The sequence below is a fragment of the Triturus cristatus genome, chromosome 6 (genome assembly GCF_964204655.1).
Source record: "Triturus cristatus chromosome 6, aTriCri1.1, whole genome shotgun sequence".
NCBI classification, from domain to species: domain Eukaryota; kingdom Metazoa; phylum Chordata; class Amphibia; order Caudata; family Salamandridae; genus Triturus; species Triturus cristatus.
Genome location: NC_140589.1, coordinates 234,966,092 through 234,985,304, shown reverse-complemented (window position 1 = coordinate 234,985,304; position 19,213 = coordinate 234,966,092). Strand labels below are relative to the sequence as shown.

The 19,213-nt window shown below is 44.3% G+C and overlaps 1 protein-coding gene across 2 annotated transcripts in view; it reads right to left on the bottom strand.

Moving 5' to 3' along the window:
• Positions 1-19,213, bottom strand: part of TP53I3 (tumor protein p53 inducible protein 3) — a 159,022-nt gene that overhangs the window by 54,544 nt on the left and 85,265 nt on the right. For both annotated transcript variants that reach the window (XM_085610595.1, XM_085610594.1), the window contains 2 exons: positions 5,483-5,625; positions 169-436 (listed from right to left, as the gene is read on the bottom strand). In XM_085610595.1, coding sequence (XP_085466721.1) covers positions 169-436; positions 5,483-5,625 — 411 coding nt within the window. The remainder of the gene's footprint in view (positions 1-168; positions 437-5,482; positions 5,626-19,213) is intronic.

The window sequence follows — 19,213 nt, the reverse complement described above, 5'->3', positions numbered from 1 at the left end:
TCATTACAACAGTTTGACTTGGGTGATTATGCCAATTTCTGATCATACAAATTACTCTCTAGGAAGTATGATACACATCACATGGGTATGTGTTGGGATGATAGAGAGACAGACAGACAGTCGGACGGAAAACAGGTGTGTAGTTTCCTAGATGGTCTTGTATCTTACCTACAAAGTGCAGCAGTTGGTAAGCAGTAAGCCATCCTTCAGGGATGGAAGCAGCCTGAGCATAAGTGAGGCCTGCTGGGATAGGCATCACATACCCCTCTGCCACTGCAGCATATTCTGCATTGCCACCTCCGGCCATCAGTGCCATGACCCTCTCCCCGCTCTTCCATCGCCCCTCACAGCCAGGCCCAGATCCAGCCACAGTGCCAGCAGCTTCGAGTCCCAAGAGTTCACTGGCTCCTACTGGTGGCGGATACTTTCCCTGCCTCTGTAAAGAATGCACATGTTTTGTACACATTTAGGCTTTGTAACTTTCCCTTTCATATACAGTTACTCAAACAAAACATAAAGCACATTCATCCACTTACAACTGCTGGCTCCTCCCACCCATCGCCTTAAGAACCTCATGGGTGAGTAGACGCGCTTTATGAGACTCTGATTGATTGATTGATTGATTAGCATGTTTCCATATTCCCCTAGCAAATGTTTGTGCAATTTATGCTGTCGTTTTCCTATGATATAAATCCTCACTTTCAAACTAGCCTGGTGCCTGTGAAGCGGGCCAAATTCAAATCACGTAAATGCATTCACTAAAATCTTTAAAAGTGATTTGCCATTTGCCCATAATGAACCTTGTTTATATCTGGCTAAGCCTGAAACTGCACGTGTTTTGCACAAAGCAGAACGTTTCAATGGAATCATATATTTGTTATTTAATTTTGTCATACTTTCATTCGAAAGGCGTGTGCTCAGACCACAATACTACATTTGAGAATTAAAGTAAAACCAAACGAACTGGGTGGCGGCTTATAAGGAACTGAAACAAGCGCCTGAAAAGAAGTGGCTATATGGAAGAACTTGATTCCATAAGTGTGGGCAGATTAGGAGGTAATGGCATCATTTCAGTTGGAGAATGGTTAAGTTAGGTTCCGAAAAAAAAACTTGAGATATAGGGTAGACTTGCTAGGCATGCTCTTGACTGCTGCAGTAATGAATCCAGGGCACTAAAATGTTATCGTATTATGCTGAGCCACTATGTTGAGCTGCTGTTGTTATCTTGCTTTCTCAGATGTGGAAAAATTATATATAAACTATTTAAATAAAGATATGAATGGCTTCACGAGCCGCGCATGAGGCTGGCTCCTGCTTACATCTTTGGCAGGCCTCACAGCTATATAACTCGGGGGGGGGGGCAGGGGGGATGGAGGAGGGGTGAGGGGCTGCAGAGTAACGTTCTCATGACTATGGTGGGAAATTATGTACATTTCCTACTAGGGCGCCATAGTGTTGTATTGTATCGTGCATTAGCGAGATCAATAGGGAATGTAAGAAGCATATTTATTCACAAAACCTCGAATTCTTGCTCTAGCAGAAGGGCATTTACATTAGAAAATCAATGAAGCGAGGTACAGAGTGAAGACAGCTTAATGTACCACTTCTGATTCTCTCGGCCACGCCAATTTATTTATTTATTTGCATGTTTGTACCGCGCTGGAATCGACTCCCTGAGGAGTATCTCCGCGCCCTTTAGCACCATCAATAAACAAAAGAACAGACACTAGCCGTGTACCATTATAACATTGAAGTGGTATCCTAATTCTGAAAAAGGAAGGTTTTTAATTGTTTCCTGAACGGAAAATGTTCTCTGTACAGTCTGATAGCTATGGGGAGGCTGTTCCACAACATAGGACCTGCCACAGATAAAGCTCTGGACCCCTGTCTTGCTTTCCTAGCTCTGGGGACCCATAGCAAGGCCTGTTCACTAGATCTGAGAGAGCGTGTGGGGACATACGGAGTAAATTTGTTGGCCAGGTAGGCCGGGCCTCTCCCAGTCAGGCATTTCTGTATGATACAGCATATTTTAAACTTCACCCTCTGTTTCACTGGTAACCAATGAAGTTTAACCAACAAGGGTTTGGAAGGTGTTCGAGGGGGTGCGTTTAGTACAAGGCAAGCAGCAGTGTTCTGAACCACCTGCAATCTTGAGATGACTCCTTCGTTTGCTGATAGTAACAGACCGTTACAGTAGTCTAGTCTGCTCAAAACTAGCGCTTGCACCAAGGTCTTTCTTGTGGCATCTGGAAGTAAAGGAAACACTTTCCGAAGCAGCCCAATGATATGAAAGCATGAGCCCACCACTTGATTACCATGTTGTTTTAAGGAACGCTCCTGGTCCAGCCTGACACCCAAGTCCTTCACTACCAGTTTAGGCTCAGGGACTGGCCCAAGATCTTGAGGCCACCAGTCCGGAGTCCACAGGAGTTTGGCCTCACCGAATAACATCACCTCTGTTTTAGCAACATTACATTGCAAATAGTTGGACACCATCCAGTGTGCCACTGCTTTCATTCCCTGGGCAAAAGAGTTCCTGATCTCTGTAGTGAGGGTTTTAAATGGAAAGAGGAGTTGGGTATCATCCGCGTATGACACCGGGATGAACCCATGGGATCTCATGATGTTGGCCAAGGGGGCCACATAGATGTTAAAAAGCGTGGGGCTCAAACAAGAGCCCTGTGGCACCCCTTTAGAGATCCCCAGCTCCTCTGACCGATATGTACCCAAGGTGACACTTTGGGTACGATCTGTTAGGAAACTCCTCAGCCAAGCCAATGCCTTATCTTCCAGGCCAATGTCAGCTAGCCTGGAGGTCAGGATGTTGTGCGACACGGTGTCAAACGCCGCAGACAGATCCAACAGCACCAGGATAACAGAATAACCCCTATCCTGGAACATATGTAGATCGTCTGCGACAGACAGCAAGGTGGTCCCGGTGCTGTGTCTAGGCCTAAACCCTGACTGGGAAGAATCCAGCCCCCCTGCTTTTTCGATGTAAGTAGACAGGTGGCGGTTTACAAACTTCTCAATTAGTTTACCCAAAAAGGGAAGAAGAGAGATAGGTCTCAAATTAGACAGTTCTGTCCAGGGACTGGCATTGTTTTTCCTCAAAGGTCTTACCAGCGCCCGTTTCCAGTCTATGGGAACCTCCCCTGTACTCAGGGACAGATTGACTAATCGCTGAATTCCCGGACCTAGATCGTTAGCCAACATAGGCATGATACGTGCAGGGATGGTATCCAAAGGACAACCACTCTTTATTTGCATGATTAATGAAATTACCTCCTCTATAGATATGGGAGGGAAATCAGTGAGGCACAGGGCGGAGTGAGAATGGACTCCTGTAGTCAGTGGAGGGATGTTATCTGCTATGGCAGTTCTGTTGGAATACATTATTTTGTCATAGATCCCATCTATCTTCCTTGTAAAGAATAGTGAGATCTCGTCGCAGAGTTCTTGGGATGCTATTTCTGCCGTTTCACAGGCTGCTGGCTTGATGAAAGTTTGTAAGATTTGATATAGCACTTTCGAGTGTTTACCAGCTGCTGATAATTGTGCTGCAATATAGTTTTTCCGTGCAGCACGAATGGCCTTGTGATATGTCTTAAGTGAGATCCTATGGTGTTCCTTGTCTTCAGTCCTCCGCGATGATCTCCATATCTTTTCTAGTTTTCTTGTATTTAGTTTAAGGGATCTTAATTCATCGGAAAACCAGACCTCTTGCTTATGTGCTACATGAGGTTTAAACACTCTCAGAGGAATAGTAGCATTTATAGCCTTGGCAACCGCTTCCTCAAACATATTTAATTCAATTGTGATATCATCTGCAGGGTTATTAGCTATGGGTTCCTTATATTTTTCCCTAAAACCCTCCGAAGTGAGTTTGTGCCAGGGTCTCCTTGTGCTGGCTAGCGCAATCTGTCCAGCCCGGGGCTTGTAGTTAGCAAAGGTGTAAAATTTAAGGATGAAGTGGTCCGTCCAGTCCACTTGAGTAGGTGGCATACATTTGATCAAGGGCGACTTGGACATGACTAAGTCCAAAGTATGGCCTGCTTGATGAGTGGGCCCATGATTGATCTTTTTTAGTCCCAGTAAGTCTAAGTCCGTAAGTAAGGTTTTTGCCTCCGTACAGTTTCCTAACTCACTGTGGACATTAAAGTCCCCTACAAGAAGAAAATCAGGTTTCTCTTGCACATGAGAAGCTAAAGCCTCAATGAGAAGAACAGAACAGTTCTCGCATGGACCAGGGGGGCGGTACACCAAAGCTCCCTTCCTGTGTTCCTTAGATGCTGAATTGATTTTAAAAATCAATAATTCTATCTGAGGTGTGCAAAGTTCCTCGATAATAAGGACGTTCATGTCTTGTTTGTATACGATAGCTACCCCCCCCCCCCTGTTTTATTTGGGCGATCCAGCCTGGTTATTTTGTAGCCTATCGGTGTACCCAAGGTAATGGCCGGGATTGAGTGAGGCTTGAGCCATGTTTCTGTTAGGAAACATAAATCTGGTTCCTCAGATGATATAAGGTCCCATACCTCAGTGGCATGTTTGGCTAATGAACGAATGTTGCACAGCAAGTTCTTACTCCCCAATGGTAAATTGCACATAGGATTGTTTGTCGATGTAATATGTTGTACTTGTAGCGCCAAATCCGGGGGGTGCTCCAAGTGTTGCCTAACTTCAGTGGAAATATTAAACTGCACATGACATCCCCGACAGACAAACGGGCCCTCTAGGTTGGTTCCCACCTCATGTGTGCATACCCTAGGAACATGTGTGCCAATCTCTATTAATACCTGAGAGGTGTATGTTATCCTGCTGCTAGGAGGTATCTCTGAGCTGGATGTATAATCCTCCATAGCCCCCTGCCCCTAGCCCCGACCTGTCGCGGACGGGCGCAGACGGGCTGGTCTTCGGCTCGTCTTAGGCGCAGGAGTAGGCGCCACACTGCGCGCAAACGCTGCGCGCTCGAGGCGACGAGTGTCTAAATAGCCCTCGAATGTAGAAGAGCTAGAGCGCTAACCGCTCGCCTTCCTGTGTGGGCCTGGCTCTGCCCCGCCCTCCGCACCCGGGATTGGCTGCTGGGTCGGAACGGGCGTACAGGCACAGTTCAAGCTCTGGAACAATACTAAAGCACCTAGCCCCTCAGTGAGTGCGAGTATGCGGTAATATTACAGCGTGCCAGTAAAATTATAACATCATGTGGTCACTACCATTAAAGTAAGATACAAAAAAAGGTGACGGAATTCTAAAAAGGTATTATTCCTTTTATTTGTAGGGAAACACAGTCCAAAACACATATTTGATATTTGAAAAGCATTCTGAAATATCACTTTTATCAGCCCCAAAAGTAAACAACTGGGTTTTTGTAGGAGGTGAGGCAGCAGAGTAACTTATCAGTAAAAACACACAGTAGCATTACTAGGAAAATCACGAGCCACATGTGTTGCACAGATTAGCTTTAGGATAATAACTCTACCTGGAGTAGGTCTGCTCTGTTGAGGGCACTGGCATGCACCTTGATCAGGATTTCCCCTTCTTTAAGTTTAGGTTTGGGGACTTCTTTGACGTACAGATTTTCTGGGCCACCTGGAGTGTCAAAGAAAGCTGCCAACATGGACTCTGCAGAAACACAAGGATACATTTCATCTCAATTGTTGGGCCTGAGTACAAAGTTTAACACACACGGCAAGTATGTCAGTTGTTACTGACTGTAGATTAAAGTGTTGAGAGGAATACAGAATTCTCACAATCCGATTTGGGAAACTATGTATTGATTAGTGATTTCTGACACATTTGTTTTTGGTACATATCCTTAACATGTTTATCCATGTGACGACAGATTGCATCTACCTCAACAATTTCTAGCTGTCCATTCGCCTGCATCCGCTGTGGCTTGCTCCATCTTCAGGGACTGAAGCTACGCTTTACCTCCCATCAGATCCACCGCTTCACAGTTTACTACTGGTAATGCTGGCTCCGAAATGCTATGTTTAATTACCAATACAGCATAAATGTGTTACTATAGAGGTGTATCCTCATGAATGGTCCATGAGATTCCCATGAGAGCACTTACCTGCTGGGAGGGAAGGTTCAATTCCTACTGCAAGACCAATAAGCCTAAACCTCTCTACAATGACACAGTTATCACTAGTACTGAAGGAATCCGGCAGGCATCCCTCCGAAGGCTTCAGGCGCTTTGCAGGTTGGTGAAGAATCAGGCCAATGTCCCCCCACCAGACATCGGTCCACTCTGGCCTTGGTAAAGGCTCGGAGGAGCCCTGTGGTTTACCCATGTAGCTGGAAGGGAAAGCCTGGACTACGGTGCGGCCCTAGGTGCCATTCAAGGAGGGATGAAAACTATCGGCCACCACAGATAATTCTGTAGGCAGGTTAGCAACTACCTGAAGCCCGATCAAGGACATGCGTTATCAAGAAGGAACTATAGACAGGGAAAGGAGACATAGCAGGAGGCCTTGCTTGGGTCCTTACAGGTGGTACCATGCCAATAAAATAATCAGGTGAAACCCTTCACCGGTGGAAATGAGCTTTCTGAGGCAGACATTTAGCCTATAAGACAAAGAAACCAACTTTCCAAGGGGACTGGCAGTAACGGCTCCCATTCTACCCTATGGGTGAGCAGAGCACGTACAGCGTTGTAGCCAGGGTCTCTCTCTCTCACACTCACTCTCTCTCTCTGTTCATGTACAATGAGGGACAGCAAGCTGTGTACTGCAGAGCTATTCCCTGCCGATTCCCACTGAGTGTGGGAGCCAGAAGGTGCCTGCACCTTACTGTAAGTGGAATGGGGCGGTGGCCACTGCACACCTTTCATTTGGGCAACCCCAAGCCTGCCTGCATTCCCTTCCAGCTTGTGCTGCTTTCAATGCTTTTGAGTTTGCTAGAAAGGTGGGAAATAAACCTGTGCTACCGATCATACAAATTTACACACACACAAGTGCGTCCCAAGTATTATTTATGGGGCCGCCCTTTGGGGCTATCGAGATAGCCCAAAACTACAGCAGAAAGAGAATCGTTTCTGTAGGCAACTGCTAGGACTCCCACCATCAAGCACACACTTCTACACACCTGAGGAGCTGGGGATACCCATGTTGAGCATCTCATCCAACTTGCTATGGGGAAATACGCAAGCTCATCTGAATCGTGAGATCATTGATGACTGTCTAGCATCTGATCGGGCCTTGAAATTCAATGGCTGACATATATTAAGGATATAACAGAAGTCCTGAGTAGAACAGACCTGTTTTAATCTCCACATTTGATTGCTAGGTGATGGAGTAAAGGTTAAAAAAAATATTATGTCATTCTCCAGGGAGAACCGAGAAGCACTTGAACTGAAAAAGCCCAGTGAGAGAGATTAAACCTGTGTTGGTATGGAACCTTACTTACATTTTGTGAAAAACTGTGTGGGAAGTTCCAGCTAGGGACATTCAGGAACTACTTCTATTTTCTTCTCGGTCAATACGATTTAGCTTCATTCTTAACCTGTCCTTGTGACGAGGTCTGTACCCAGACTCTGACGCACTTTTTCTTTTTCTGAAAATATTATATGCCTTTTTTAAGCAAATTTCTATTGCCAGTTCTTAAATTGCACAGTTTGTATCAGTACAAACCTCCACTTTATTTTTTGTGCATGCTGCCTAGCCCCTTGGTGTGTTATTCTGTTGGGTGTGTCTTAAAAAATGCCATACGCTTGTGTAGTTTATTGAATTTTTGAGATCTGTTATTGTTGTAGGCTCTCTTTTAATCTTTATGTATCTACCGCCTTTTTTCTGTGCATTTTTGCTTGTTTTTAAAATAATTTAATAAGACTAAATGATGGATTGGTTGATGAACTATAGAGTGCGTCCATCATCTTAATTTTTAAAGTTAATATTAGTACTCATTTATTGGTAATTCCAATGCTGCACTACGTCACCAACATTTCATGGCTCATGATTTTAGAGAAACGAGTACAGCAGGGTTGTCGGGCATGGCGGTGACGTTCCTCTGGCATCCATTTTAGAGACTTGCTGCAGGCAACTGTGGCTCTTTGCCAATGTGCCAATGTGTCTGCTGCACACAACCCACAGTACACAAAATACTATACAATACACCGAAAGGGACTTTGTGGCATTCCTCTTCTGCCACTACCTTTTGCCTGGTATTGCACAGATGGTTACATTTTCCAGCAGTTGCAGCTTGAAGCAGTGATGTGTTTTTTTGTTTGCAGAATTTGTATTTTACATTTTTTTATTCTTGGCGTGTGCTGCTCTCAGTATTGCCGCAGTAATATGTTTTAAAAGGCGATAGTATATTTATTAAAGGCGATAGTATATTTATTAAAGTTTGAAGTATAGCTTACAAGTCCTCACACAGCGAAGCACAGAACAAAACAAGCACTGGCAATGCTAATAGGCCAGGCTTTAAAGTGCTAACACGCTCAAACAAGCAAGTGTACATTTGTGAATACTTGTGCTGCTTGAATTCACATGTTTTAGCCAGACCTATAGAATGCACTGTACACCGGCATAAACAAATCCCTATTCCGCAAACTCCAGACGATACAGATCACCACCGCCAGACTCGTCCTGGGCATCCCCTGGCACGAACACATCAACCAACTTTTACGAAGGCTCCACTAGCTCCCCGTGGAGAAAAGAGTCACCTTCAAAATCCTCATCCACGCCTACAAATGCCTACACAACACCGGACCCAAATACCTCAATGACAGAATAAACTTCCACGTACCCAAAAGAAACCTCCGATCCTCCTACCTCGCACTTACCGAAACCCCGCACATCCACAGAGCCAGGGCAGGCGGAAGATCCTTCTCTCACATTGTGGCCAAGACCTGGAACGAGCTCCCGGCAGACATCAGACACGCCCCCTCCCTAAGCACCATCAGGAAGACCCTCAAGACCTGGCTCTTTGGCTAAAACAGATCTGCGGAACCCACACCCCTGATTGATTGATTGATAGATGTTGCCTCTGGCGATGAATGTCTTCATTGCTTGAGTGACCCGCTGTTTTTGGGTGTTGAGGTTTGATATTCTACAGGGGCGGCTCCTCCATTAAGGCGGAGGAGCATCGTCCCACTAATAAAATTGCTCCCAGAGATAGAAAAATAAAATAGTAATAAAGTTCATTTATTACCATTTTTTTTTTCAAAACCCTATCCTGAGCCAAGCGTCAGGACGGGGGCGGGTACTTTCTGATTTCTGCTGCTGCCAGACAGGCGGCAGGAGAAAGCAGTGATGGACAGTGCACTTTAAGTTTAAAGTGCGCATATCTTTTTGGCCGGCCGTCTTGCAATGGCCAGCCAGACATGCGCATTTTAAACCTCTCTAACCCAGCTGTTTACAGCTGGGTTAGAGACAGCATAGGGCTCCAGTGTCCTCAAGAGCATCGAATGAGGCCGCCACCCTCCAATCCTGGCGCTTCTTTCATGCTGCATGAGAGCAGCACCAGGATTAGTTACTGCAGTTTCCTGGGTCCCCCCGTTGGATCCTGCCTGGAGAAGACTTAAGCAAGGAGGAGGGCGTCGCGCCAGGGAGGTAAGTGGAATTATTTTTTGCTTACTTATTTTTTTACTTTTATTTTTGTCCCCCTCCCACCACCACCCTCCTTACATACCAGCTGCCACTGATATTCCATAGCGTATTCCAGGGTACTTCTGCTTCGTGCTGCTACAAATATCAGGAGTTAATTATATTCTAGTATAATGATGCTCCCAACTCAGAAAAATGAAAAGGATGGATAGGCTTCCCAGGAGCCTTGCCAGTGTCATCTGCTGCTCACAAATAAGTCTCAAAAGCAAGTTCTCACAGACAAGCTAAGGCTCCTTTGAGTGTGGGCTATGTAAATGTATGTCAGAGTTGCTGCTTTTGATTATTCCATAAGGTAATTTGTTAATAATTGTGGTTTAGCATCCACAGACTATTGTGAACCAGTAAATCTTAAATTATGTTTGTTCTTTGCCTGACAGTAATACCTGTCTTTATCCTATCCAGGAGAATCAGCCTGACTCTTGCCTTTGGCAAGCAGTGCCATTCTTTTCCGGTGGGGTTTGACATGAGCTTTCATACAGAGAGTAATGGTTTTGAGGCTTGATTGAGACAGATGGCTTATTTGTGGTAGAAAAACCTGAAGAATTCCCTGGATCTAATATAGGTTCCAGACACCAAAGTAGCAGCAATGAAGCGTCATCTGGAGGCTGTATCAGCAAGGGTTCCAGGCATAGAGACGGTTACCTGATTATATGAGACCTTTTGACGGAGCAAACAAATGAGGAATTCACTTGATTTCTGAGTTGTGTGGTTGATTTCCACAGTGAATGTGGATTATATGCTGTAAAGCCTGGAGAATGCACCAACAGTGCCTAATGTCCGCATGTTGACCCAAGGGATCCCGCTGGATCATTCTTGAGGGAAACTGTGGGTTCAAATGAAGTCAGTCATCCCAGATCTCTAAAGCCTGCAATGAGACATCTATGTGAGGTAGGGCTAGCTTTGGAGGCACCGTCCTGCTGACTCGTAGACTCTCATTACAAGTTATGGGCTAAATTCTGATCCGTGTGCAAACTATTAATTATGAGTTGTTTGGTAGTTATCAAATACTCACAGTTTTCCCCTGGTAGAAAAATATCAGGAGAAAAGGCCTGGAGTCACGCAGAACTCACCGTGCTAAAGACTGATTCTTCACTTTTGCCATATTTTCTTGTAGAAAACTCAGATGTTTTCTACATGAAACTCCAGGGCAATGGTATTTACCACGTGTAATTAATTGGAAGCCTGTGCCCTGTATCCTGCTTGGATGAGAGTAGTTTTTGGTGAAAAGACCATCTTTCCGCTTTTCATCTTCTTTAATTGTCTAAGTGAGACTGATGTAGTATTGCCTAGTGTGGTGGAGTCCAGTTGTTGCTGGACTGAACTGTTCCTGTATTGGCCCTCTTTTACTTGAAGGAGATTGAAGGTATGATACAGTTATATTATCTCAGAGGCCCACTGCTCCTTACATCATATTCTCCTTCATGGATCTTTCTTGTTTTGCAGGTCTGTCAGCTCTGTGTTTTGGCATTTGTCCATCCATGAAACAAAAAGTTAGAAATCATGCTGGTCAAGAAAGTGCACAGAGCATTAAAGTTCCACTTCACCAAGAAGTGCATTTCCGTCTATGATACACCACAACCATAGCAACTGGAATGGAGAGTGGTTTTAGTTCTGCTGATTGGAACTATTAAAGCTGAGTCTCAAGACAAGTTTAACATGATTTGCAACTGTAATCACTGCTTTAGTAATCAAGCCAGATAACAAAAATATATGTAGAGTCTAAATCGTGTACACATCCAATAACAAGTATTGGCAAAACCAATAGTTCTTGCGATGGCCAACAGACTTTTGGCAATTGTTGTTTTGCAAAACCTTATTTTTCAAGAAGCTGCCGAGCCCTCATCAATCATTCTCAACAAAAACATTGGCTAAAAGCAAAAAAATTTGTTTTGGTCTAAATAAAAGCACACATTGTTATAGCACTCATTGGCACTAAAGAGAACTACTGTGTTTGTTGATGTGCTCCTTGTAAAATGGCAGCAAGGAGTAACTCATAGTGAAGTCAGCCAATGGCTGAAGTGGGCTGACACATTGCTCCTTGATGCATGCTGGAGTGGGTGGGAGAAAAATGTGAATGACAGAAAAACAGACTAATGGACAAGGTCAGGCTGAAAACCCCTATAGGTAACTATGTCATAGACATCATTTTAGTAAAATCACAATGTCTTGGCCAACACAGACTGAAAAAGGTTATTTGAACTGGCATTGGCTCCCAGAATGTTGCCTTTGTGGAAGAAAGAAAGAAAGAAAGAAAGAAAGAAAGAAGAGAGGATGGAAAGGCAAGTAGAAGGCAAAAAGAAGGAAAGAACGAAAGTAAGAAAGAAAGAAATAGGAAGGCTAAAAAGAAAGAGCGAAGAAAGTAAGAAGGAAAGAAAGAGGCAGGAAAGAAAGGAAAATAAAGAAGAAGGGAAGAAAGAAAAAATCAAAAGAAAGAAAGAAGAAAAACAAAGAAAGAAAGAAAGAAGCAAAGAAGGGGAGAAAGAAAGAGAAAAAATGGAAAGAAAGAGAAAAGATGGAAAGACAGAAAAAACCAAAGAACAAAAAAAAAAGAAGGAAAAAAGAAAGAAAGAAGCAATAAAAGTAAGAGGAAAATAGGGAGGAAGGAAAGAAAGATGAAAGAAAGAACAAAAAAGAGGTTATATTCAGAGACTAAGTGACCTGCTGGTATGGTGTGAAATAGCAGATAACAAAGGCAACTTCAGAAGGCATTTACAAACAGCATTGGCAGGAACCAGGAAATGATAAAGCTGGAATGTGCCCTATGCTCTGACCTGGTAGAAAGTGTCCTGCTATCACATCAGACTCTACAAACAAATGCAAAACTAAAGTAATAATAAAGTACAAACAAATACCCTGGCACTGAAGGGAACTACATTGTGGGCGGATGTGCTCCTTCTGAAAAGGCTAAATGCAGTCACTCACAGAGAAGTTAGCCAGTGGCTGAAGCAGGCTGCCTCATACTGTATGGTGTAGTGGGCAGAAGCAAAGTGGGAATGACACAAGAACAGATGAATCGATGAAGAGAGATGGCTGAAAGCCCCTTTTTTTGTTTGAATCTGTTTTAATTGATTTTCAGTTAACAACACAGACATACACAGTGTAAACCGTATTCTGTATCAGCCATTATTGGGTGGTTACTTAGTAGACGGTATATATTGGTACAAATGCAACCAGGAAGTATCTGCGTCTCTGACGACGACAATCACATGCTCATACTAAACTTATATACACCTCACATATTCACCTCTGGTATTATCTGCAGTCACTTAGTATCCAAGTGCACCCTATTCGTTATCTCAGTAAGTGCCGACAGTGTAGTAGTCTGCTAACAGGGAAGGCGGGTAATAATGAAACGGGACAAAGTAAAAACACAACAAGTAGTTGTGTGTCTAACTGGAGCGCTTCCTGGTCCCCATGTCAATGTAGCCCCTCTGCTTTCGTTTGTCAGATTATTTTGATGCATGCCCTGAAACCCGCATCATGCGATAAGCGAGCGTGCCCACCAGCCATGGACCCTCGACTACAACTGTGTTAGGGCCTATATTCCTCCCCTAGTGTGCACTTAGGGGTGTTATTGTCAATTAGGGTTGGCTTACCTACCTCGGTGTTATGAGTGTTTTGCAGCTCACTAAGTATTTGTAAGTGTTTGTGACAACTGGGGTCTTACAAATTCTCAGTGTGTTCTCCCGATGTAGCGCAAAGCTCTCGCATTAGCCCACATCAGCAGGGAGAGCCTCCAAGCCAATATGTGAGGGGACTCAGGGGGCCTTCAATTTTCTAGTGATCAGCCTGTTAGCTACTTCTTGTCCTAGTTTTAGGAAGCGAGAGGTCACCTTGTGTTTTATATTTCTACGGTAGAGATGTAGGATATAAGTCTCCCACTCAAAGGGAATGGTGCGTTCTGTGCAGTGGGAGAGGGCGTCTGCTGCCGCACCTCAGTATCCCCAAAGACACTGGCATCCCCATAACATGTGCAACAAGTCCGCATCTATAAGGTGGCAGCGAGGGCAGGTAGCATCAACGCTATTGGAATATATGTTAATTTTTGCTGGGGTGAGATATGCTCTCTGCGTGATGTAGTATTGTATTTGGCTGAAATGCATATTCCTGGGGATATGTACAGGGCCCTCCAATACAGAAGCCCATTCAGGGTCCATGAGTGGGCGGTTCAGGTACCCTTCCCAGTGAAGTCTCAATGGTGTCAGTGTGACTGTGGCGTACTGTCTAAGGTAGGCGTTAAACCACCACGTTAGATATCCATCTCGCCCCATCACATGCAAGTACTTGATTGCGAGATGCGTTAGGGGCACGTTGGTCATGTTTCTCCTTTTAGTGGCTAGGGCTGCCAAGAGTGAACGATGCAGCAGGAATTGGCCTGGGTGTAACCCATCTTTCTCGACTAGTGTGGCATATGTAATTAGGGCGCCCTCCCGGTACATGTCCCACACTCCCTGAATCCCCGCCTCCCGCCAGCCACGCAGTTCAACCACTGTGGCTATAGCGCATACCCTAGGTGTGGCGTTCGGTGGCAGAGCAGGCGCATATGGTTTCACGCTCCGGGTGATATATAAGCACCTGCGATAACATCTGTATGCCACATTGAGCAGCAGAGGCTCCGGTGGTTTCGACTTCGCACAAGGGTGAAACAAGTTAATCAGGGTAGCGGTTGTGTGGTTGGTGTGTCGCATAGTTGGCGATTGGCCAGCCATCTAGCCACCCATTGCACCTGTGCCACAAGATGATACTGTTCCATATTTGGTGCTGCTAGGCCTCCTTGGTCTGTAGGTAGGTAAAGTTTCTTGATAGCAACCCAGTGGCGAATGTTACCCCAGATGAAGTCTGCGATTGTCCTCTCAAGGGCAAGAAAGAAGGACGGGGGATGTATAAGGGTATATTTGCAAAATAGTATGGGAGATGTGGTAGGATCACCATTTTAGTGAGAGCCACCCAGCCTGTCACTGACAGCAGGAGAGAGCCCCAGAAGGACATTTGAGAGAGGACAGCTGTTGACGCTCTGCCCTGGTCGCCGTCCAGTAAGTCTGCCTGCTGTCAATATATTCGGCCTTCCACTGCATACGCACCTCATTAAGTATATACATCGGGTCAAGACGTGCTGTTAAAAGGATATAGCTTTCTGTCCACTTTTTTTGTGTGGGAACATTTTGAAAGACAACAAAATGAATACCGACCACTTTTTCCGTCGATTTAATCAATCAATTTTGTCTATTTTTCTTTAGATTCACCATAAAATGATAGTGTATTTACCAAGAACAATTCAAACAAATATCACAAATTGGTAACTGTAAACATATAGAAAAACTTTCATTGCTCACATTATTTACACACTGCATTCATTTCAAACCATTCATATCTACATTCACTCCCGTACCATACTGAACAGTCCAGAAACAGACATACTCTCAACTGACAAATTCTGTAATCACTTCTAAGACATAAATTTTGAAAAGGCCATAGGACAGTGTTGTACACCGTAAACACAGTACAATATTTTTTCAAGTGGTTCTTGAAGTTCTTATGGCCAAAGGGCTAAGGTCGACGCGTTTCAAGCCCCTTCTACAACCGGGGCTATCATCAGGACCTGGGAGCTAAAAACAGAAAAAAGGGCTTTTTTAGTCCTACTAGACTGCCACCGTCTCTAGTTGCAACTATGCTATTCATATTTATAAATACCTTTAATTAGTGATCAATGGATCATCCACAAGACCTCTTGATGTCTATGATCTAAAAAGATACAGACCAAAAGCATAGTTTCAGCTACACAATGTTAGATATTCAAGGATAAAAAAGCCCATTCATACTAGTGTCACTCATCTTGTATGCTTACGTGAAATTGTGGGTTTCAGCAGTAACGATGTTGATTTTATCTGTAAGACGAAAGGAAGGGTATAAGCGTCTAAGTACCAAAAAACTACGCTTTATATAACTGTGTGGACAAACTTCTCTATATTGCTTACTTTGAGCCTTTCTGTCGGGCTGATGCGAATTGTAGAGCTCCTTGTAGTAACGGACGGCGTACTTATGAGGAAATATGAATTTTTATGATCGATTGTGTCCCCTATCTTAGACCCCAACGGCTCCATGTACATGCTACAAGTACATGTATGTTCCCTCCACTTCAAGCTATGAAGACGCAAATACATATGTGTCCAACGTCAACATGTCCTCTTTCAGATCCACCATGAATGGGTCGAATATTCCGTTCCTAAGTATGCCTTGCCACCGTTTTTATATGGTATACTTTTCACGTTTTCCAGCTCTGGCAAGGTAGGCCCTGAATTCTGCCATCAAGCTTTTTCTGCCTTCTGCCTCTGAAATGCTCCAGCCTGGACCTGTATCTGTATCCATGACCTTTGTCTTACTTCCTGCGCGGCTAACGGTGCCTGGCCCGGCCTGTTGCCTGCCAAGACTGTATTCAGCCTTCAAGTTATCTGCTCCGCTCCTCGAGAAATGCATTCCTGTCTAGTAGTTTAGGTAAACATCCTTCCAGCTACAGAGCAAAGGGCCCGGCCTTACTGTCTCCGTGCAAGTAATTCATGGCTTCTGTTGCCATGGTAGGCCCATGCCCCCTCGCATCTCATGTAGACACATAGACGCTTATACACGCACTAGTAGTTAGTATAGGATAGCCTCTGCCTGAGAGACCTTTCCTTCCAGATAATACAGTTCCTTAAACACAAGATATTAGATACGATTTGGGATTAGGTTGTTCTGACATCCCAGACTTCTGTCTCCTCATGTAGGGCTAAATGTCAAGTCCCCTTCACCCTCCAGTTACACGTCAATCACACGTCATGGTACTGTACGCGCATCTCTGCCAAGTATTTCTGCTGATTTTGCAGGATTCTCTTATGGATCCACCCACTTGTGTCATCATTATAATGACGTTTCTAGTACATGCCTTCATGCACGCCTATTGTAACGCCTTTATTCATTACGTATGTGTATTCTTATCTCTCTTCTCAGCTGTCACGCCTTCTGCATATGTCTTCACTGTAATGCATTTACTATATATATGATAACCTGTCAATAAAATTGCGCTCTATCCCTTCCCGAACCTTAGTGGTGACGGAATACGATTGCCTGGTTCGAACCAATTCCTTTGTAAGGAATAAACCCATTTTAAAACCTCAAATACCACGGATTCTGCCTCTTATTTTTACGGAGTTATTCTTATTTAATTTTACCGCATAAATTAAGTCTAGGTAATTAAATTTACCACATAATTGGCGCCCGAACAGGGACACCTCTCACACCCCACGCGCCGGAGGTGCATGGCAGACCCGGTCTCCTGCCACAGCCGGACGGACAAACTACGCGTACCCGCAGGATTTCCTGTATCTCCCTCAGGCCAACGGGGGTGACTGAGGCTGCGATCAACACCCAGACGAGGCGGTGAGGAGTGCGGAGAATCCCGACCAGAGCCTAGCTGAGAGAGCAAGATCCGAGGTATACAGAGGCCCACCAGATTCCGAAGTCCGAAGTATCTAAGTCACGAGTCGAGTCCAGTCCAGTCTGGTCTAGTCCAGTCCAGACTTCCGAGGCCTTCTGTTCCGTTCCGTGCTTCCCGGTGAGTACCGTTGCTGGGGACGCATCTAGACGTGCACATTGGTTTGTGCCAGTCAAGACGGGTTTGGGTACACAGACCTGGTCTGCACTGTTTCAGCAGTGTATCTGTGCTGTTTAGCAGTACATCTAGTATTATGCAGTTAACTAGTTTTATTCTAATTATTATTGTTCGTTCTAAAATGTTTTAAATATGTTTTAAATGTCGTGGTATGAGTGATTGTTCGACCTTCATTACTGTGTTTATTGTATTAAGTGTGTTCAAGTCCGAGTAAGAACCAAGTAGCAAGGTTCAAGATGCCGTTATTCTCGAAATTAAGACAGATAAAAACTAGAAAAGGGATACTCGAGGAAGCTGTTCCCATTCCACCTAGGGACACTCCAGGGTACTTTATGTACCATAAACATGGCCTAGATGCCGTATTATATCTCGAATTATGGGTAGACTACACCAAGGATTTAGCAGAGAATCAGAGATGGCCCATTGCTGGGACATGGGATGCAGATTGCATCATGAGAGTAGAAGAAGCATTATGGAAAAAGAAAGCAAGACAGTCACAGAAAGATGCCATTGAATTATGGCGTAAAGAATCGCATAGACGCACAGAGAAAGCGCTCAGAAAAGAAGAGAAAAGTAGGGAGGATTCAGAAAAAGCCCGAGAAAATATATTAATTGAGGAAGGTATCCGAGTAAAAGCAGAACAAGTAGACAGACAACGAAACACTCTTATGAATGGTATGTATCCTCTTCTGGCCGAGGGTTTACCTAAGGCCACCCTGGAAGTACCGAAAGATCTGCCACCTCCATTGCTTCCGACTAAAGTGCACCCCAAGACTGCAAAGGACATTTTCCTTTCTTCCTATTTAGATGATATAGCCCCCGAATATGTTAATGCTCCGCCGCCACGCACACCACCTGCTAATGGTGCTCGACCCCGAGATAATCCGCCCCCGCTTCTGCAGCAACATACTCCTCCGTCCGTTCAAAATCTTCCGCCCGTTCCTTCACTTCTCCCTGCATCTATTCTTCCTACCTTACACCCAACGAATCCTTTTGGACCTAGCACCTCAGGAGGTGCGACAGGAAGTGTTCATACGCCGCCATCAGTGCGTCGATTGACTTATAGGGATCTAGCACACCAACGTACACCTCAAACAGCGTATTACGACATACTTAAAGAGCCTCTTACAGATTGTAGATATGATCCAGTACCAGGTAAAGACGACAGAATGATGCTATCATCAGTACGTCTACGACGAGTTGCGAACTATTTAATGATACTACCAGGAATGATTGAACATCTAGACAAAATATATCACTTTGTCCAAACAGGGCAAGGTCCTGAAAGTATTGGCGAAGCCATGGCATACCAGAAAGTGGACACACAGAAACTGTTGTTACGCTTCTTTATAAACTGCCTGATAAGACACAGAGATAGGCCAGGTGTAGACGCGGAAGAAATGAGAGCCCTTAACAAATAGGGCCAGAATATAGCAGACGGAAAACATGATAAACAGAATAGTATAGAAAGTATGTACCGAAGGATCAGGAAAAAAGTAGAACAAATATGTGAAAAAGAACAGCCTGAAAGAGAAACAGATGCAGATAAAACCGAGTCCTCAGGGGATGAGGAACAATTAGAAATGACAACAGGACAATTACAATTACCAGCTAGAGAAACGATAGCTTATGTAGGAAAAGGAAGATCCTTCAATAATCCAATACATCCGATACGTCCAGAAAGTAAGAGAATTTTTCAAGCAGCTATGTCAAACCCAAAGACCCCTGAACATTTGTTTCAGGCCACTGATAAAATACTTCAAGAACGAATGGGGTACCATGTACTCGATTCTATGGATGAACAAGAATTAGCCAGGTCAGCAGTACAATGGGCTGACAGTTCTGATAAATATAGTGATGACGCGCTAGTACATACGTTTTTGAATCTTTCACCAGACGAACAGCGTTTAGCTGGTATATACATGATACAACATCTCCTTATATTATATAAAGG